Genomic DNA, 22704 nt, shown 5'->3' with positions numbered 1-22704 from the left:
ACACACACACACACACACACACACACACACACACACACACACACACACACACACACACGCACACACACACACACACACACACACACACACTAACATGTATGCATGTACGCAGTGGATTCAATCTCAGTGTCCACAAAGTCAAGCAAAATAATGACCACATGCAGACACACTCAAGCATATCGGAAATGAACAGCAGTGTCTAGTCAGTGAATGGAAATCAGTTCTAACTAATTCATTTACTGAGGACTGTTGGGAAAGCAGAAACACCTTGATCCATGTTTAGACACATTACAACAGCGGCAATGATAATTTCAGGAGGTTTGGCAATGACTCAAACTGCACCCATGCTGCCTTAAAATGACAGATTAACATATTCAATGATTAGAACAATGACACTTTAAATCAAACACATGTCTCTGGTGAAATCAATGCCCGCTTTGATTCAGTTTAGGGGTGTTGTGATATACTGATTTGGATGATAACCTTGATGTTCAAGAGATGAAATATTCATACTGTGTTAATAATCGACATCGTAAGTAATCTTGAATGTTGTTTGTCATTTCATTCCTTTCATACCACTATTTGACACTAAGACACATACTGTACCAATGTGGATGTTCAGCCATATGCGTCTTTCTGAATCCTCGGGATCTACTGCATGAGGAGGAAACTTGAGCACTTCTTCAAAATCCTTCATAGCATATGTTGAAACACAACCTTTAAATTGCCTGCATATACACTATATTGCTAAATGTATTCACTCACCTGCCTTGACTCGCATATGACATCCCATTCTTAATCCGTGGGGTTTAACATGACATTGTTCCACCCTTTGCATTTTTAACAATCACCTCTTTTGGGAGGGCTTTCCACAAAGTTTAGGAGTGTTTTTAAGGGAATTTTTGACCAATGTTCCAGAGGCGCATTTGTGAGGTCACACACTGATGTTGGAGAGGAAGGCCTGGTTCTCAGCCTCCGCTCTAATTCATCCCAAAGGTATTCTATCAGGTTGAGGTCAGGACTCTGTACAGGCCAGTCAAGTTCATCCACACCAAACTCTCTCATCCATGTCCTTATGGACCTTGCTTTGTGCACCAGTACACAGTCATGTTGGAACAAGAAAGGGCCATCCCCAATCTGTTCCCTCAAAGTTGGGAGCGTGGAATTATCCAACATCTCTCGGTATGCTGAAGGATTCAGAGTTCCTTTCACTGGAAATAAGGGGCCAAGCCCAGCTCCTGAAAAACAACCCCACACCATAATCCCCCCTCCACCAAACTTTACACTTGGCACAATGCAGTCAGCCAAGCCCACTCGACTACACACCCGAGTGCTCTCACTGTAATCGCGGGTGACTTCAACCATGTCTCCATTAAAAAGACACTTCCAAAATGTGACCTGTAAAACCAGGGAGGAGAAACCCTGGACCTGCCAAATGCTAATGTAAAGGACGCATACACCTCCACGTCCCTTCCCCCACAGGGAAGATCAGATCACAACTTTGTGCTTCTCACCCCCTGCTATGTGCCTCTAGTGAAGAGGCTGCCTGTGACCACAAAGACAGTGAGGACATGGTCAGAGGACTGTTATGAGGCACTGCAGGGCTGTTTTGAGGTTACTGACAGGAATCTCAGTAACCTAACCCCCCCTCCCCCCATTCCTCCTGATAGCATCTCATCTCACACCTCCTCTGACTCCCATGCTACCTGCCCCCCTCTCACTATGGACTCCAACTCTCCCCCTCCTCAACCTTCACAGTTTACACCACTTCCTTACCCACTGGTATGTCTTCAACATGAGCCTGTGACAAACAGCTCTGTGGAGTGCTTCATCATGTCTTCACCATCGGCCTGACCCTCCAGAGGGTCCCTGTCATATGGAAGACACCGCACCCGAATGGTTTCTCGGACTACTGACCAGTGGCACCGACGTCACATATCATGAAGACCCTGAGAGACTTGTCCTGGAGCAGCTCAGGCCTATGGGCCGGCCGCACCTGGATCCTCTCCAGTTCGCCTACCAGCCCTGGATTGGAGTAGAAGATACCATCATTTACCTGCTGAACCGTGTCTTCACCCACCTGGACAAGCCGGGAGCACTGTAAGGGTCACGTTCTTTGACTTCCCCAGTGCTTTCAATACCATCAGGCCTGCTCTACTGTGTGACAAGCTGACGGCTATGCTGGTGGATTCCCCCCCTTGTGTCCTGGATAGTGGATTACCTCACTGGCCGACCACAGTACGTGCACTTGCAGCACTGTGTCAGCAGTGTCAGACAGGAGGATGCTGTCAAAGTTGCAGGCAGTACTGCAGTATGGCTCTCACCCTCTCCACAACGCTCTCGTCATACAGAGGAGCACCTTCAGCCAGAGACTAATTGCTTCTAAATGCACCACTGAGCACCACAGGAAATCATTCTTACCTGTGGCCATTAAACTGTACCACTCCTCCCTCTGACTATTGGACTCAAAGGGCTATTTATAAAAAAACAAAACAAACTATAATTACTTATTCTCATTAAATCTATAACACTAACTATTTCACTGTATACTGTATTTCCAGATTGTCTAATTTATTATTGTATCATTTTATTGTATATTTTATTTCATTTCATTGTATTGTCTATTTTACTGTTTTATTCATATCTTTAGCTCTTGTTTCCACTCACGCTGTATTTCTAGCCTACTTTTCACGGAGCATCTGGAACAAAAACAATTTCCCCTCATGGATTAATAAAGTATTCTGATTCGTATTCTGATTCTTGAGCTAATCTGAAGGCCACATGAAGTTCAGAGGTCTGTAGCAATTGACTCTTTGACTATTTAGGAGCGAGGAAATTTCACGACTGGACTTGTTGCACAATGTGGCATCCTATCACAGTACCACGCAGGAATGCACTGAGCTCCTGAGAGCAACCCATTCTTTCACAAATGTTTGTAGGAACAGTCTGCATGCCTAGGTGCTTTCTTTTATACACCTGTGGCCATGGAAGTGATTGCAACACACTTTGGATGGGTGAGTGAATACGTTTGGCAATACAGTGTCTATGCATAATTCATCCTAAGATTCACCTTCGAACGACTAATGAACCAAGAAGCTTTCATTGGAAGTACTTGGGGAAATTGAAAGGATATCCAAAGGAATATGTATTTGTCATTAAGTCAAAGAGTCATTAATAGCATCTGGTCTATTTGATGGTATTTAAAAATATCGGAAGCGACAGGCTGTTTGGAATAAACTATTAACTTCTGCTTACTAAAATGTCAGTCTTTTTTCTCAGTGCTTGCAACAATGTTACAGATCCAAACACTCGACCTACATGGTAGTGAAAAGTGTTCAGACTCTAATCACACCACTTCTGAGAAACTCACATGATATGACTAAGGACATCCTCACATTTCAACTGACAGACAACAATTGAACCTCCTACTCATTGTGCCATTTCAACAACCAGCATAATAATCACTCAAGGGCCAAACAACAAATACAATGTGCTGTTGTCCAGCCACCTTCGGAGCGCATGCCATGATTATTTTCTCTATGAATCATACACGACTGATACTGTAATCAAGTCATCTCTCAATGTTTCACTACTATAAAAAGGCAATGGCAGAGAGAGAGAGAGAGAGAGAGAGAGAGAGAGAGAGAGAGAGAGAGAGAGAGAGAGAGAGAGAGAATAAATAGGAGTCTCAAGTTGTTGTGTGGGAGTGTGCGCAGAGGAGATTGGAGCCATACATCATAGAAAATGCACAGGTAAGACAAACCTAATGCTGTCCCGATTCTACAAGGAGATTTATAGTCATTCTCTCTCTTCTCAGTCTAACTGAATATACAAACAGGAACACCAACCAATAACTTGGGCATGGTGAAAATTTGGAATTAAAAGTCTGAAGAATAAAGACAACATAATCTAAAATACAAAAGCCACTAAGATGTAACCAGCAGTAAGGAAGGGGTGTGTGTGGGCACGGCTCTGCCAGTGCAAGTGGATTTAAGAGCGTGCACTAAGGTGTGTTTATGTTTGCAAGTGGGCATTTTAGAAAACAGGGCGAGAAATGGTGCACCAATGATAGCGTGTAAATCAGTGTGTATTTGTGTTCTTTAAGAGGATGGTGAGTGCTTGGTACAGATTTCTCGAGCCCTGCCAACTGTTAAACCTTGTTTTTCTGCCAGTGCCTGCTGTCAGCTCCACCTGTGCCATGAAAAGACACACACAGCTTTGCAGCTGTCTCACCTCAGTGCAAACGCAGGTGGAGAGGACACGCTTCAGGAGATGAGATTCTTAAAAGATGACCAAGTTGAGCAAGTACAATATAGGTAAGAAGGTAACTTTGGAGATAAAGGGACTGGGTGTAAAATTAGAGTGTAGCTAAATGAATTGTTGGATGGTAGCTATAAGGAGGTTCAGGAGGATGGTAGAAACTTTTAGATTAAGGTCTTTAAAGCAAACTCTCCAAGCTTGTTGCTGTTGTTGAAAAGGACAAAATAACGTATTTGGATCACTTTTAAATCCACACTGCCCTCTCTTATCTCCCTCTGTCCTGCTTTCTGTCTTGTCACCATCTGCCTTAGTCTATTTTTCTTTCCCTGTAAGGAGCCCAGATATGCAGATATGTTTGAGTAACTGTGAAACCGTAGCAAAGAAAATGTACAAGTCTGAACATTTTTCAGCACTATCACTCCTTACTTAGTGACCCTATGTCTCACCCCATGCCTCTTCATTTCTCTTCTCCACCACAGCACTTATATTTGTCCTTAAATATTCCACCTCTTTATATCATGTAGATATGAATGAAGGTGAGCTGGCATTAAATACAAATATCCAGCAGAACAATCCATTAAATGGCACTGAATCTTAAAAGGATACATTGTTGCTGTTGTCCAGAAGTGAATTTGTGACTGTCATGTCACAATCTACTTCTAAAACTAATTGGTCAACTAAATTAGCCTATAATGAATTGTAGGAAGGATTAATCTTACATTGCCTCTGCCCCGCTTTGCAGCTTGTGTTGTGTCTCCCGGTAGTCAACAGTTCGGCTCATGGATTCATAGAAATAGGATTTGAGAGATGTAACTTGCACCACAAAAAATAAGTTTAACTTCTGGCAAGTTAACGACAGACCTTTGACTTGCAGGGAAAGTACTCTCACCTAAGATGCTCTTGAAATTATGAAAAGTGCCTTCAGTCACTTTTTTACATTAAAGAAAACAGGAAGATTCCCCAGAACCTGCACGGGCAGAAACTACAAATTACTGTGTCCATCTGTGTGCATGTAACTACGTATTTCTAGCACAAGTTGAGCTCTTGTGTGTTTGCATTCCCTCTTACTGTCAGTGCTGGTTTCAGAAAACTGTGTAAAAACATAAAAATAAAAACTTTGCCCTTAAAAGTATCCTCTGTGATTGGTTGTTGTTAGGAAACTGCAATCAAATTCATTACCATGATGATTCATTAGCTGAATCAGGACTGTAGACCAAACAAGCTACAGCAAAAGGTTACATAAAGAACTGTTCGGGAAGAACAACATGGAGGGACACAACCGAGGGAGACAGACAGAGAAATACCATATGTCTTTACATGTGGGTGGGTGGATATCTGTTTGCGTGTGTGTGTAAGTAGGCGAGAATCTGGAACAGACTTGATGAATAATAGTGTCCATTCCCTGGAGATGTTGAGTCAAGATGGCTGACTACAGCTGACCTGTTTTGGGGTTCACAAGAGTTTAACATGCCAGCAGAGAGAGTAGATCCCTTGGGAGGGGGAGAGAATAAGCACTGGCCTGGTTTTCATTGTAATGTTATGACTGTAAGAAAACAAACAAAACATAAAAATGTGTATTTCATATGTGTGAATGACTTTTCTGACTAATGCTTGACTGCTGTTGTGACACAAGTTTCATTAGGTTTGATACAAGATAATATACAGCGGTGTGTTAAATCCACTATGTTTGCTACAGTATATGCTTCTCAACCACAATGCTACACAGTATTATGGGGAATCTTTGTCAAAGGTATCATGTCTATTAGATATAAGTTAGTACACGCTGTACTTCACCTTGGTAACAAGAAGATTTCTGCAGTTACTTTTGCCAAGACAACAGAAACAAAAAATAGATCATTACTGCTCACAGCAGGAGATCATTAAATCATCTTTTAAATGTTTCTTGGCAACAAGCAGCTATTACGAGAAAACTCTGGGGACGTCTTGGACTGTGCTGAAGACAAGGGTTTGACTATAAGTTTACCACAGTATGGTTCCATTTTAGTCTAGTATGTTGTATGTTGTGGAGAGGCCACAGCCAATAAATCATTATAGCTCAGCCAAATCAGAATTTGTGATTACAATGTAGGAAGTTGAAGATACTAGCTCAGTTTGAGTTTTCTTCTAGCATTATTTGAAGGCACCTCATAGATTGTGCTACATTTTCAGTTTTGTCTCCACTGGTACGGTAAAACTAAATCAAAAGTTGCAATTACAAACTTGCAAAACTTCCAACTTGTATTTGCAAAAAAGTAACCAAACTACAGAGCAGTATCAGGAAAAAGTTCTTAAACGGAAACAGACTCTAGCTGTGCTATGTATCTCACAGGACAACATGAAAACATTATATTGAAAAAGAAGTGGTTCACTGAGTTAGAGGAAAGGAATCAACAGCCTAAGCAGAAAGGAAAGGAGACAGAAAGAAGAAAAGAGGTAGCCAAGACAGCTGGTATTTGGCCACATGCTTCTTTGTACTTGATGCTGTCTGTCAACATTATGAAGATCTATGCACACACTTAATGTGGCAGCAGGAGGTAAAGACGAATGAGAAAAGTTTTGAAGCATCTTGAAGATTGCTTTTCAAAGTTGCATAAACTTTCACACAAGCTTCTGGAGGGAAGACTTTTGAGTTGGATCTGATTTTCATTTGTGAACATGTTCAAAACACCAACTGGCAAAAATGCTGAACCCATTTTTCACTACACTGGAAGAGGCATTGTGTGAGAAGGAAGTAGTTTGTCTCAAGGTACCCCTGCTGAAGACTGCTTTCAACAGACACCACGTTTGAATTCTGACTGAGTTTTTATGCTTCCTAAGCGATTTAAGAAAATAAAGTTGCTAGGGCAGAAAGCAGGGACGCTCTCTAATATCTCCACAGCTTTCATGTGATGTCACACCTGAGTCATCCTGCTGTTTCCACACCAACAGTGTGGATATATTTATTCACAGTTTATTGATGAAAACACAACAAATACTTATATCCCCTTGGCTGGGAGTGCAGCGTAAAAATACCTAGGAGGGTGCTTTGATCTACTTGGATCAGGTAATAAGGGGATTGATATAATGGGTTGTGTGGTTAAAGCAAAAAACAACAAATACACTAATTAGGATTGGAGACAGACACTTTACTTGCCACAATTCTGATTGCTGTATGGAAACAGCTAACTGCACCCACTTGCATACTTACAGTTTCAAAGAAATGCTAAGAAGTAGGATGTTTGGTCCACACATGGCAGAGTCAGGCAGTTAATCCATCTGATGCTGGCAACTAGTAGAGTGGCAGGAAACAAGTGAAGGTGCAGAGAAATCTGAAAAACTGGGCGCTTGCTGATGATTATAAAATCATCAGCAATCTTTTCTGAATTACTGCAGTGGTACAGAAACCCTGTGTTGACAAAGTCTGGTTATTTACCTCCATATCTGACCATGTGGTACATGCTGCCATCAGACACATTGCTACACATCGACACTCATAAACATAAAGAAATAAAATAATTTTTGATATCATTTAGCTTTGCCTAGGACTTGTCACCTTGCCTACACTACCACAATTGACTTAAAATGTTTCAGATGATTTGTTGCATGTTTTAACTCACTTCCACTGAATCATTGATTGTCTCAACCAACCTCAAACATAGTCCAGGTTCTGCAGACTGCATCCAAATGATCGCACCTAAAAACAAAACTTTAAAGGGATAGTTCATGTTTGTTGAAGTGGGGTCATATAAAGTACATATCTATAGTCAGTCTGTTCCCTACGTAATCACCGAGCTTTGTACTGTGGTGAACAGGTTCCACGGTCTGTGTCTGGGTCTGAAATTGTTAAGTTTCGTTTTTATCGAACGTAAACGTCTCGTCCAGCAGCTGGGCCTCGCACTGTATTTTGCCACTTGCAGATCACCTGTTGCCCAGCTGCACTAATGTGTAGAGATACGGAGGTTCTACAGTTGATAAATGTGTGCCAAAAGAAAGGGCGGTCTGACGGCAATGTAAAGCGGTGTGAACTTTCCCTATACAATGTACACTTGAACTGTTATAGATTTTTTAGGTGAGCCTTGTTTTAGGTGCTTAAATTTCGCTTTTCCTCTGGACCCCGTTCACTGCAGTACAAAGCTGAGCATCTGGGCTGGAGCGGCTCTCTACTTCTCCAGACTGAGGTTGCGCTGACCGGTGATTATGGTAGGGAACAGATTGACTATAGATATGTAATTTATATGACCCCACTTCAAAAAACACAAACTATCCCTTTAAGGTTAAGTTTGCCTTACACCGTCAACAAATTGTTCCTCGCACAAGTTAAGGATATTAGGGTGGATCATGGCTGAAATATAAAGCTGACCATTGAGACAAACCACATCTGATAGTTTTCTGACTTTAACACATACACCTCTGTTCTTTCTCCCTAATATACATAACTACACATCTCTTACATGCCCATTCAGTAAAGCATGTTGTTGTTAACTTTCATTGGCAGCTACATATATATTTGTACTAATGTCTTTTTCATTTTAACAGTTCATTAAACTTGAAGGCACATTGAGATTCTCGATAACATTAAACAGAGATAAAACAACTTCACTTATTTGATTAAGGCAAATGGGGTCATCTATACCTCAGCATCATTGTTTACTTCCTGAATCCTGTGACCTTCAGGGAAAACTGTACAAGATGGTGGCAGCCTTTGGAAAACTGGACCAATAATAGAGTACATTGAAATGACTGAACAAAGTTAGAGTGAAGAGCATCTGATTTTATATTGGTGTCATCTCAAAATTCAAAACTTGATATAATCAAAAAGACTCCAAAAGATCCATGAATACCATATTTATAGAGTTTGACCTCATTGTTAAGCTGCGTAGCCCAGATCTTTACTATTTACTTCACACTCACCACTCTTGAAGCTACGTTCAGCATAAAAGCCTTAAAAACTGTAAATTACCTGTTCAGCGCCAAATGGCAGAGAGACACAGTTAGAGACTGATTGGGGCATTGAGCAGCTGACCAAAGAGAGAAAATATTAGCCCTACATTCATCATAGGCCACAAACAAAGATTCTAAATGGACAATATTTGTGCTCTGTCACTGCTGGATGTGTATTTGAGATGTTTTCCATCTACTTAAAACCAGTTTAACCTCAAATTCCTCACAATTCAGCATAGCATACCTTACGTGGGAGACTATAAAACAAATTGAGTCACTTTTAGAACAGCGATATTTGATTGTGTGGAATGAGCTGACAATGACGTATCTCATTGTTAACTTGAGAGGCTTTTCCATACTGACAGAGCAGAAGTCTCATGCTTAGAGTGGGAAAATGGATGATGTAGACATCATCATGACACTACAGAGAAATCATATGTCAGATGTTTCCTTTTCAAGAGCTTTTCTTTGGTTGTGCTCTACTCATTTCAAAGATTTAATGACTAAGTTCAATTAAGGAGAGCAGCAAGGAAAACGGGAAAGGAAAGGAAAAGAACGGTAATGTTTTTGTTTCACAACATTATACAGTGAACTTAAAGACACTCACATTGTGTACCATCTTAGCATGGATGAGAGAAAGCCAGACTCTTATCACCATGGTAACTGCTGGCTGCTGTAGTTGCCATCCTCCATCCTTCCTCTGGCTAACTTCACACTAACACTGTGCTTAAAGGGGCATTTCATTTACAACCGAATTTACATTCATCACTGTCCCCGAATGTCTCACTCTACTTTTTCAGTAGCAAACAGAAAATGCCCCCATATAAAGCAATCCGTTCCTGTCACATCCAAGTAATAATACTTGTCTCATAAAATTAAACATCCAGAGAAAGGAATCTCTCTACAATTGTAGTTGTTTTATTAGGAAAACACACAGTCCCGTTGTGATTGCCTTTCACTGTGATGTGATTTATATTTGCCAGTGCAGCAGCCTTGAATTTAGTGAGTTGCGCACCAATGTCCAGCATGATTTTGAAGGTCTGTACATTTTATTCTCACATCAAACAGCATCTTGGGTTGGCATAAAGCAATGGGCTGTGCCTGGTTAACTGACAGCACCTCAAAGAATATCTTGGCAATGAACTTAGCAAATCACATTGAATTCATTGTTCACTGACATCTATGGCCACTGCATAGAGCAGCTGTAATGTTTGCCTTATTGTGAGAGAAGGTGACGGATCTTTGAATGTTCCAGTTGAATACCTCCGGTTATAAAGGACATTTCCAATACTTATAATGTCTGCCATTTTTTCAAAAACCGATTCAAATACAAAGGGTCATTTCTACCACAGCACATGAATAAAAATGAATACATCGACACAAAGACAGAACACAGTTTTTTTGTTTACTACTCTCATCAGCTGAATTTTATACTAAATGTCCTATTAATCTGAAGCCTCCACTTCTTCGTTATTATCCATGGCCATTCCTGCCGATGCTAGATGATAATTCTCCCCTCTCAAAAGTGCTGATTACAGTCAGGGACTTCACAGGACATCTCATCAACCATAAATGGAGGCCCTATTTTTAGGCTAATGTCATGCTTTTTTGTAGCCTTTTTTGTATTATTCAATTGTAGCCCTTTTGTTCAGGCAGTTTCTGACAATGGGGTAACCCAGCTTGGGGCACAGGGTAATTAGACAGAAAGGGAGGAGGAAGACAGCAGGGTAGAAAGGGATAGGAGGGTCGGGATGAAAACATGCAGAGCTGAGAAGAAGAGAATACAAATAAATCTAACCCATGTGGAGGAAATGTTCAACATTTAGCTGGAAAGAATGGAGTCAAATAACCAATAAACACTCATGCAGGCACTCACACAGTCAGAGGATGTAATAACTGGGCACAAGTTCAACATGTAGAAACGTAACACACACACACACACACACACACACACACACACACACACACACACACACACACACACACATACACACACAAACACACACATAAAATCCCACCTGTGTCCCTGGCCTCAATCCACCACACCTATTTGTCAGATGATTATTGAAACCCCCTCGGTGAGAGTTAATCTGGTCAGAGAGAGGAAGAAAGATGGAGGGAGAGAAAACGAGCAAGAGAGGATTAATGGCAACTCCCTATTGCTAACTTGCTCTTTATCTCCTTCTATTGTTGCTTTGAGTGGCACTCAAGCTAGTAGACATATAACACACACATATACTAGCTAACACACATCCACTCACATACACACCTGTCAAACGAGACGATTCAGAAGGTAAGTGAGTCGGCTGCTGCCAAAATGGCTGCCTTTTGTTTACAAATCTCATTATCCTCTTCAGTTCACGGTGAGCACGATGAGTAATTACTCCACCAGTGTACAAGTCACATGGCTGGTGTAAAATTCACACTCTAGTAGGGTGGGTAATAGCTCTTGGTAAATACACACCGCTTGCTTCATGACTAGGCCATCGCTCACAACAGAAAGTAATATGGGTGTTGGGATCCATAATATTCAACTGAATGCATACAGTATGCTAAGAATGTGACAGCCACAATTCATGTCACTTTGTGATAACATCTTGCAATTAAACAAACTTAACACAGCAACGTTCAAAGTACAAGACACAATAAATACATATTGGGAATATTAATGTACTAGGAGAGCCCTGAATCATACACACACTGTTACACACATCTACAGTGGACATTCAGTACGCTCTTCAACAGCTGGTTGGATATAATTTCCAGCACCTGAAAAGATAAATTCAAGATGCGAGACTGATAGTCATTAATTTTCTCAAAATGTTTTTTTTTTTCCCAGCTGGCCTGAAGTCTCAAACTAGAAACTTTGTACAGCCGTAACCCTGTTCATTTATTGTATTGTCATTTGTATTCTAATAAATCATATATTTCAATATAGGTGGCTCCCAGCGGAAACTGACCTGCTTACACAGGCAGTGCTAATTCCTTGCTTTACTCAGAACAATCAATTTGCACAGAGAATATGAAATAGGATGTATTCACACTAGTTCATCTCCTGTTTGCAGAGTGATGATTCATAATGGACGTGGAGTCCTCAGTAAACATACGCCAGCCGATGGAAATGCTCTAGCTTTAACCCTAACCTTTACAGCAAGGCATAATAAAGTGTGTGTGTCAATTACACAGTATCTGTACCAGAAATAAATTACAATACGTGTAAAGCTGTGTCAGAAACATTAACCAAAGTCATGTGTCAGTGTTAGTCAGTGTGACAGAATAAATGACTGCCTCGAGGTGTAACGACAGGGTGTCACAGGTTGTGTGGTGTGGATAACAAAGGCAATGTGACAGTTTGTGTGGGATGTGTGTGTGTCATCAGAAAAGTATATCAGCATATGTTAGAATAATATTTACAGCACAATCAGCTCATTTTTACACTCAGGTAGAGGCATAAAATGACTCTCGATGGATGTTTCAGTGTATAATGTAATGATTTCCTTGTGTGCTGAAACTCATGCATACAGTATCTTAGTTACATCTGAGCATGTGCAGTTTTTATTACTTTTTTAACTTCCCACAGTAACTGTGTGCCTGTAATAGGTGAGAAAGGGTTTGTCAAGCTTTTAAGACGTCAAACCTGTGCGTCTGAAAGAACCACGCTCAAATTATGCCTTTTCAAGTGAGCTGGCATTATCTCATACATTATAAAAGATGTCTGATGATCATGAAAACCAAACCAGATTAGCGATTGCCAATTCTACACTCTGCTGTGTATTGAACATACATAAATGGTTAATGTGAAGTTCCAATCTCATAACTACCTTGACACAAACAAGAAGACTGCAACTTTGACAACTTCAGAGACACACAGAGAGAGCATACAAAACAGGTTTTATCTGGAGGTGGTGTGAGGAAAAGTGAAAAGCAAAAGAAATGATTGACAGAATAAAGAGGCCTCTCTGGATTTTGATTCAGGGCACTTTCTCTACTATCAGATGGAAATCTCACTTCTCTAAAGAATCCGTTTGAGGGGAACAAGGAACAGCTCTCATCTCAAGCCATGTAGCATGCATTTTTAATTATCACTGTAAAGTTTTAATGGAGTGAAGTGGTCATGGAAAGTGTGATTTACACACAGAGAAGTGAGCATGAACAAATTTGTTTGACCTTAACATCACTTTCATTTTGTCTGATCCAAAACATCAGTAAAGCACAGAGTCTGCGTAGATCCAACTTTGAATAGTATTTTAGCCACATTGGTGGTGGTGTGAGATGGGAGTGTCTGTCAGTCAGCCTCTGCACAACTTCGGTCCAGACGGAATGAGCTGAACTTGTGTTGGCTGGGCTCCCACAGAATTTTGTACAAATAATCGCAATGAAAGAGGATGATGGTGATCTTTTACTGTAGCGCCACCAGCAGGTCAAAATGTTTATGTCTCCAATACTTTGGTTTATGAACAAATACCTGCAAAGTCATGGTATTTCCGTTAGCCTTGTCTAAAGACTGGGTTAAGTTCTATTAATAAAATTTTGGTAAGCTAATATGCTAAACTGCAGTGGTTGACATAGTGACCATCACATGCTGTACATCAGTATTAGCATAGTAATATAGGTACCATACTAATATTAGCATCATCAGCAACATCATACTTATGAAAGAAGCATTAGACTCTTAAGTCTTACATGAGCACAGAGCGTTTATGTTTTGTGATTCTTATGTACAGCCTGCGTGTACAAATGTCAATGTTGTGGACTTCCTTTTATTTTGTCCTTCATGTTTGCTCAGTTCACCTATGTACAACATATAGTCATACATGTGCACAGGGATCAAATACATTGTCCTCGGTATATATATTCATCCATATAACAATGAAGACTTCTACCAACTACCTGGTTAGTTCCTGGTGAACGTTCTGCCTCTTTCACTTGATTCTGGTCCACACTTGTTAGTTAGCTTTTCTGACTATGGTCCCAAGACCAAAATATTCACTACTATTTAATGTTTTTCTAGGCTTGATCCAAATGCTACGAAGACTTCAAGCTTCCACTGTCGCCACGGTAATCGACATCCAAATTAATTTGAAAATAAGGAAAGTTACTTTGGCTGCACCCAAAAAAAGTGGCTAAACATGATAAAGAGAGAGAATTGAATATCCTCTGTGGTGTTTGAATAGAACCCACACATAAAAAACAGTGAGGGAGCATTACTGCTTTGCTTGCACAAATGTGCTTCCACAAGCAAAAAGCTGTGACTAGTGTGAGCTCGACCCTCCCTGCTCAACACTCCTGAAAAACACTGACGCTTTTCAAGTTGACCTTTGCGACTTTGGAGGCAGGGTCAGTGGCTGATGTACTTGTAATGACCACAAGTTTGACAGCCTAAAACAAGACGACTGTGAATATGTTCCAACCGCCGATAAATAAGTAAATGAAGACATAATTATAAAGAAGCCAAGTGTGGAAATGAACTGAGGTGAATTTGTGACTGACGACACTGAATATAAGAGGCAGCTGAGGCAACTGATAGAATCTACATGTCGTATTGTCAAGCTGTCAGGGGAAGTAATTAAAAAAGTGGCTGCCATCGATTCGGAGATGAGCTGGAAGGAAGGGAGCAGAAGAAGAGGAGAGAAAAGAGTGAAAGATAGTATGGAAGTGACCGAGTAGAAGGGCATTATTATGCACACATGTATTTGAAACGTACATTAATGCGCTACACATACTAAGTAAGTGTGTGTAATTTAATCTCATTATGTTTCATATACAGTGTGTGTACATGTGTGTGCATGAATCTATCTGTGTGAGTCTGTGTGTGCTTGTGTGTGTGTGTCTCTGCATGTTCCCCATGGGTGCATTCACCAACTCCCTATACTGGGTTGCATTATTGTATTGATTAATTGTCATTGATAACTGATGGCTGCAATGACTTGTTTTCTTGTTCTGTGTAGCGAGTGGAGATCTACTAGAAAATGAAATATGCCTTCAGTAATTGGTTTTAAATGGAAACGCTGACTTGGGGGGTTTGAGAAGTTTACTGCATTAGTGTCGAGGTTATTGTGTGTGCAGATGTTCCTGTGTGTCTGTGATTAGTGTGTGCGTGTGCGTCTGCACTTGTTTGTGTGTATGTGTGTGTTCTGTATTTCTCCATCTTAGGTGGAGTTAAGACACTCATTAATTGCCTGAGGACTCCATTAACCAGGCTGATTACCCCTGCATCAAACTGACAGGTTACGAGCACGCACGTAACCCGTCAGCACACGCACACATTTCGACACAAACACAAATACACACCCACACGTGGCAATCCAATGGGTAAAAATAACATCACAGAAAGCTGCTTGAGTTCTGATTGAAAGCCAAATTAAATGCACTGGGATTCAACCATATGCACTGCACCTGGCGGTTCATACAAAAACGATAAATTAGTTCTGGGAGCTGCCAGAACTTGATACAATCAAAAAGTTCAACTGTTCCCACAGGCACCCATGAAATGCTGAGAATGTCATTAATATCATTATTGTCTACATATGGACAGTGCCAGCTCAAGTGAAAAAGAAAGATGTGAGGAAGAATCAGTTCAACACTCCAGCTCCCAGAAAGGCTGCCAATAATTCCATCGAAGTTCGCACTGTCCATCAGGACCACCTGAATCTCCCTTGTCTGTGCTTTTCCTTCCCTCCCACCTCTTCACCCACTATTCCCCCTGAGCTGGACTTCAGGGGCTCCTTTTCACTCCCCTCTTGCACCTTCCTCGTCTTAAGGAGGACAGTTCTCTGTTCACAAAAGACAGAAAAGTGTTTGGGGTTGGAATGTTGAGACATGTTGGTAGATTGTGGCAGAAAATGGCAGAGAAGGCCACACAGAAGCAAAGGCGGATGGAGGCAGGGTTCAGAGAAAGAGCAGATATATAGAAACTGATAGATTTAAAGAGTAAGACATAAAGAGTACTGCCAGTGAGATATAAAGGATTGTCCTGGTCTTACTTTTTAAGGGGAGTAGCAGCAATTTTATGTGTCAGTGATCCAGTCAGAGGATCTTACATCAAACAAGAATGATTCACTTCTTGGTCATTTCTTAATCACCATCTCTGTAAGGCCTGGTCTGTCTAGTTCATTGATTTACTGTTTTCTCCTTTTTACACTTTCTATGGTGGCATTATATTTCAGGACCACTTAGTTTTCAAAGAACACCTCATAATCCAGCAAACAGGACTAATTTACTAAATAGTAATTTCAAGACCAAAGATGTCTTTTATTCTGCCTGTCCTCATGAGAACAAAAACATCCACATAGGCAGGCTCTGCAAGCAGCCTGTTAGGACCCATATTTACAGTTACTTATAGGCAGCAACCTCTAGTGGCCAGTGTAATAATCATGGCAGCAATGGAGGTCTGCATAGGGAAGAGGATGGCAGGACAGATAAAGAACACAAGACTTTCACCCAGAGGATTGCTGTTTGTGTACTTCAAGAAACCAAAATTCAACATTTCTAGCTATATAGATCACAACAATAGCATATAATGGTCATACATATGTTAAGTTATAAGTGACCTAACCAAGTAGTTTTGTTGCCTAACCAATCTGTGAAAGTATGCCAAAGGTCCGGTACACCGGTCAGTGGAACGCTACAACTGTCATTATGACAGCTATAAAAAATTATAAAATAATGAGAAGCCAGACTTTTGTGACCTCAATTTAGCATGACTTTGAGGAACATCAGTGGGGCAGGTTATGTAACTAGTAGGTTTATGATTGTCTGAGCATGTTGCTCACTTGCACACAAGTGATTGACAGCAGACTGATGGGTCACCTAGCAGCAGGATGCTTTGGGATGAGAGATACAAGGAACATGAGCAGAGAATGTGTCTCATTATTCCTTTAAGAGCACATGCACTGCACACTCAGCTCACCTGCCCACATCAACTACTGCTACAGCATCTCCATCTCATCTCATGAATGTCCTCATGAATGTCCTCCAACGTCCTTCTAACTTCACTATTCACATTGTAGCTACTAAGGTACAATGTGAATGGTGAATAGTGAATACTAGTACAAAAAGTACAAAAATGTACTTAAGGAATAAATAAGTCAAACTCATTGTTCAGCCTTCAACGAGCAACTGCCTTGACATGGCCTTTTTATAGCTATCATTAATAATTTAGTTATAAAAAAGCATATATTTTTCTGCTGCTAACGTGATGCTGTTTATTCAATAGTCAGTGGAATCCCAGAATTGACTCACAAATAGCCTGTTGCCTGTTTTTCAGAGGTCTGTCAATGAGGTCTGCCGAGAAGCAGAGTGTCTGCTGAGCATCAAAGTCTGCTCCCTCTGTATAAGAGAATGAGTCATGAAAAATTCTATCAGCAGGTGTATAAGCAGTTCACTAAAAAAGTGAAACTGTGATTAGGGAAGCATAAACAGAAGCCAGGTGGAACATCTTTCCCAACAGTGCCAGTCGATCCATTCATCCCTCCACCTTCAAAGTAAAGAGAATTCAGAGCAGCTGCAATTTCCTTCTATCTTTGTTTACCCATCTGTTTCTGAAAGAAAGACGGAGTGGAAGTCTTGGTTAGCTTCCTGACCCCCTCCTGCCCTTTGGAGGAAACCCTCCCTCAGTCTTCTACAGAGGAGAGAAAGAAGAAGATACTGAGAGCTGAAGATCATTAACTGCATGCTAATTAGCCACTAGATACAGCCTGAGAAATGACAGCCAATCAGCCTGAAACTGCACTGACACTAGCTGCTCATATGTGATGTGTGTGTGCTAACATTATATACATACACCATATTTATAAGTACATTTTATAATATTACATATAAAGGGAGACACATGAATGAACGAATGCATGAATGAATGGATGAATGTTGCAGTGTGTATGACTGTGAGGATGACAGACACATGAGGAGTGTGACGATCATCAGGACTGTTCGTGTGTGTGTGTGTGTGTGTGTGTGTGTGTGTGTGTGTGTGTGTGTGTGTGTGTGTGTGTGTGTGTCCATCTGCCAGCTACTAGCTCTGTATGGCCCATCAGGGATCAGCATCAATCATTCAGATACAGAGCCAGAGCCGTCTGTCTGTCTGTCTCTCTCTCTCTCTTCCTCCAGTGACTCTTAACTTTTCCCTCCTGTGCCACCTCTCTTTCTCTCTCTCCACAGGAGTTCATCAACTGCTAATAGGCAGTGTCAGCGCGACGGCCAGTGTGTGTGTGCCTGGTGGCACTGACCCAAGAGACCAACTCACCTGTGGAGCTATTAAGCACTAGCCTGGGCACTTTACATGTGAGAGAGTATCTGTGTGTGTGGCACATTCATGCCTAACACTCTATGCAGTGGTGGCTTCTGATTCTTTGTCACATGTGTGTACAGAGCTGGGACAAAGCAAGAACTTTATGTGACGCTCTTTGAAGTAAGCTTTTAGGTTATATTGGAATAGATGCTATATATCTTAATATTTTTAAATCTCTTCAAAAGCATGTGATAAATGTTACGACTGTGCGACAAAAACATATGTGAATATAATGATGTTTTTAATCAAATATCTTAATATCTATATTGCAAAACTATTGCAGCGTTGACTCTTGGTGCATCCCTGAAATATTAGCGCAGTATGATATTTGATCGACGATGATATGTAATATGGATATCATGACGGGAAAAAATAAGTATTAGAACAAGTACAACAAGTTTAGAAAATGACAGCGAAAATCTAAGATGTACAGTCGCATATCATGATAACAATATCATATTCATATATTGTCCAGCCCTACTAGAGTGTAGCTTAATGATATATATTTGCCTCAAGAGGCTTTTACAAGCTGGCATATTTACAGCAACCTACATTCCTAGATGCTCAGGCAATGCCTTCTCATGGAAAGACCTGCTTATAAATCAATTCAAGAAAATTTATATAAGGGCTGTATGATATTGTCAAAACAGAAACAACCTGTCATTGTCTTGAGAAGGTCTCTTCAGGACCACTTTTTGCCATGATGCCACATGTGCAGATTCTCAAAGAGAAAACATAATTTGCCAATGCTGTCACAGCTGGTACTGAAAGGACAAATGTGAGATGAGAGGTGGATTTCACCTTAAATGGTGACATTGAGGGTCATGGACAGGGAATCTACAGAATCAGCCTTTAATCATTCCAACCATTGTTGAACTGAAACTGTAAAATCCATTTATCCTTCAACCTACTCATACATGTGCTTACTATATAAAGTAAAGGCTAATTACGCTCAAATGTGAACATAACGCAGATGATTGCAGAATACATTTGTGTTTCTATAACGATGATGATACAAAGCTGAACTTTTCTTTAAAATTTCTAACTTTGTTTTCTTTGATGTCAGTGTTTGTTGGGCTCAAGTTTTTTTCTAATTAACTGCATCCACTTTAAAACCAAATCACCAGACCACAAAAGCATTCTTCTAAATCTGACTATAATAATTACTCATAACAACACATCCTTATTCGTTTCACTGGGTCTAATTTGATTTTTTTTTTTTTTAAGGAGAACAACAACAATCCACTGGTGAGTAGTCAAATCCACTGCAAGACCCACCTTGATCCTCGTTCAATCATTGCATCGTCTGAAAGTGCAAAGGCAATCAAAACACGCACAGACTCCAAATGCAATGAAAGCAGATAGATTGCATTGAGGTCATTTAAGCTACCCCACAGCCGCTGTAACTGCAACCTCAGACTGGGGATTTGTTGGAGCAACACAACTGCTTTTTTCGATTTTATTATCTCTGGACCTCGGCCACTCACCTCCTCTGAAATGAAGTGAAATGAAGACCCGTTTTGTTATGCGAGGTGTAAGACAAGTCACCCGATATATGAATATGAAGAGCAGCGGCATCTCATATCTTGTCCTTCAAAAGCAAACAGGCTCTGCTCCACCTTTGTTCATCCAGTGTTTTTAAAGCACAGTTTATAAAGCAGCACTTTGTTGAGATGTCATCTTGTATCCATCAGACTATTGAGAACATAACAAGACATCAGTGCCCAAAATCTTGTACAGCCATTAGTTTGGACGCCAGAAACAGTGGGAGAACACACTGTAACACAAGATCAGTGTAGCTGATGGATACAAAGAATGACAAGAGGAGAAAAGAGTCAAGGAAAGGCAGGGAGGGCAGAAGAGAAAGTTGAAAGAACTGCAAATGCCTTAAGGCAAGGCTGCAATTAGTAGGTTAAGTTCTTCATTTTTTTTTTATTCTGAGACCTGACTCTAATTAACACACACACACACACACATGTGCACACACACGCACACACACACACACACACACACACACACACACACACACACACACACACACACACACACACACACACACACACACACAGTATGAGCAGAAATTCACTCTTCTCCCTTTGATACTGTAAAACACCAGCACACAGGAGCATCCTGCTGCACTGCTGTCTAATTAATACTATCTTCAACCGGATACTGTACATGCTGATCTAGCTAACTAAAATATGTGCGCAATAGATGGATTCATGTTTTATCAATCCTTCTGTGCGTGTGCTTGCGTCCATACATGTGTGTGTGTGTGTGTGTGTGTGTGTGTGTGTGTGTGTAGCGACAAGTATTATGTTTTATTCATTGATGCACAAGAGGTGCTGAAGAGCAGTGACATTCCCTCAGTCCCCCAGTTACTGCAATCTATCTAACCATCCATGTGTGCCAGCATGGATAACCAATGCATGTCATCCCGTCTTACGCATATTTTATATATAGGTAATGTGTGTGTGGGTGTGTATGCATCTGTGATTGCAGTAGGTGAGCTTTGAAAAAATGGATGAGGAAACATATTTAGAATAATGTGAACTGTAAATTTAATAATTCACATTAGTAAAAGAGCATTATGTTAAAACATTAATCCCTCTCTAACTGCTGTGGGTGTGCATACATATATGCATATGGCTTTGAATTACTGTGATCGTTGAATTACTGGGATCTGTTTAAGCCTTCTCATTGAAGGTTTTAATGGAAGGTCTTTTATTTAAGATACGGGCATATTTTCATTAAAATTAAGTTTCAGATTCAGGGTTAGAGACATTACAGTAGTGTAGGTCCAAGCTTCAGATGGGCTCAATTCGTCAGCAATACCATGTGATTTTCTTTCATGAAGATTTTTGGGGAGGTTTTTGCCTCAGCATAAATGTTTTAGATTATTTTTAATAATTCAAAGGAACAAACACGAGCCACTGCTCTCATTAGCTGGCTGTAGTGGATGGTCCAGGGCCCTTATCAATAGCATCGTGAGTTCAGTGAGAGAGCAATCATCTACATATTGGATTTCAGAGATGGACAAATGTACTGGAAAAGTACCAGTTAATTTGTTGACATTGAAACCAAATTTAAATGACTTGTAGTTTGGTTATTTTCTGCATGTGTTTGTTGTGAAGTGATAACAATGATTTGTCAAATACTGCTGAGTGGGCAGTTAAGATTTAGTATGCACCTTTAAGCATTTGAATAGCAAATTAAAAGAATGAAATGATTGCCCCAGCAAATGTGTGCACGTTCATGCATTATGTAGACATGTGTACCACAGTACTGTGCCATGAATGACTGTGGAAAACTGAATATTCTGGAAAGATGCACAAATCATTAAAACAAAGCAGTTCCTCTGAGAAATCCCCCTCCAATTCTGTACCCGAGCCAAATCCCCAAAATACTTCAAACACTCACTAACTTTTTCTCTGTCTCTTTATGGCGCTGTTTCAGGCAATAGAGAAAATGTTTTGGAATATATTTATGCTAATTTCCCACAGCTGGAGTCACAAGAATTACGATCAATAGGAATATGTGAGAAACCTGATGGAGAACAAGCGGGCTCATCCTGATTTTAGGCACCACTGCCAACTATCTTGCTAAAGAATTGGACTGACAAAGCACTGTGCCAAAGGGTCGGAAGAGGAAGTTTAACTGTGTGGACCCATACTGATGAGGACTGGTCATGGGGTGATTTGTTCCAGTTTAACAAGGATAAAGCTGTTTGCCCTGCTTGTTAAAGCAAAGGCTACAGCATAAGAAGCTCTTTGCCTTCGACGACAACTTATATCGAGCAGGTGTGCGGACTAAAGCTGGGTGATGTAATAACATAATATCATTATCATCAAGTGTTGTTTTTTCCTGGTTTTAAAGGTTGCATTACAGTAACATGGTGTAATTTCCTTAACCCTCAGGACAGTTCCACTTATTCTAATACTTACCTTAGCCTATAGTGATTACATCCACATTACTGATAGTTATTCATCAAAAATGTCACTGAGTTAATATTTCATGAAAGTACCTACAGTGATCCCTACAATGTGGTCACAATATCGATATTTGAGGTTCGCCCAGTCTTAGCAGCAGAGGACGGTTAGCTCAACTCCCAGAGCCTTGTGCTGAATCACTGGAAACTGATTTAGGGACTGTCATTAAATTACTTAGCATAAATATATGAATACAAAATAATTGCAGTTTTTGCAAAATCTTCTATGTCATGTGGCCCAGTGACTCCA

The 22704-nt window shown here is 40.5% G+C and overlaps 1 protein-coding gene across 8 annotated transcripts in view; it reads right to left on the bottom strand.

The window, feature by feature from the left end:
- The window catches only part of LOC119028631 (zeta-sarcoglycan), a 325032-nt gene that overhangs the window by 176087 nt on the left and 126241 nt on the right, over positions 1-22704 (bottom strand). For 5 of the 8 annotated variants that reach the window (XM_037114843.1, XM_037114850.1, XM_037114859.1 and 2 more), the window contains one exon: positions 11199-11270. The exons of 2 other annotated variants lie outside the window; for them this stretch is intronic. In XM_037114843.1, coding sequence (XP_036970738.1) covers positions 11199-11270 — 72 coding nt within the window. Of the gene's footprint in view, positions 1-1776; positions 1847-11198; positions 11271-22704 lie in introns of those variants that run through there. One more of the 8 variants, XM_037114898.1, reaches the window with a different exon arrangement.

The sequence above is a fragment of the Acanthopagrus latus genome, chromosome 1 (genome assembly GCF_904848185.1).
Source record: "Acanthopagrus latus isolate v.2019 chromosome 1, fAcaLat1.1, whole genome shotgun sequence".
NCBI classification, from domain to species: domain Eukaryota; kingdom Metazoa; phylum Chordata; class Actinopteri; order Spariformes; family Sparidae; genus Acanthopagrus; species Acanthopagrus latus.
This window is presented reverse-complemented; position numbering and strand designations above follow the sequence as displayed.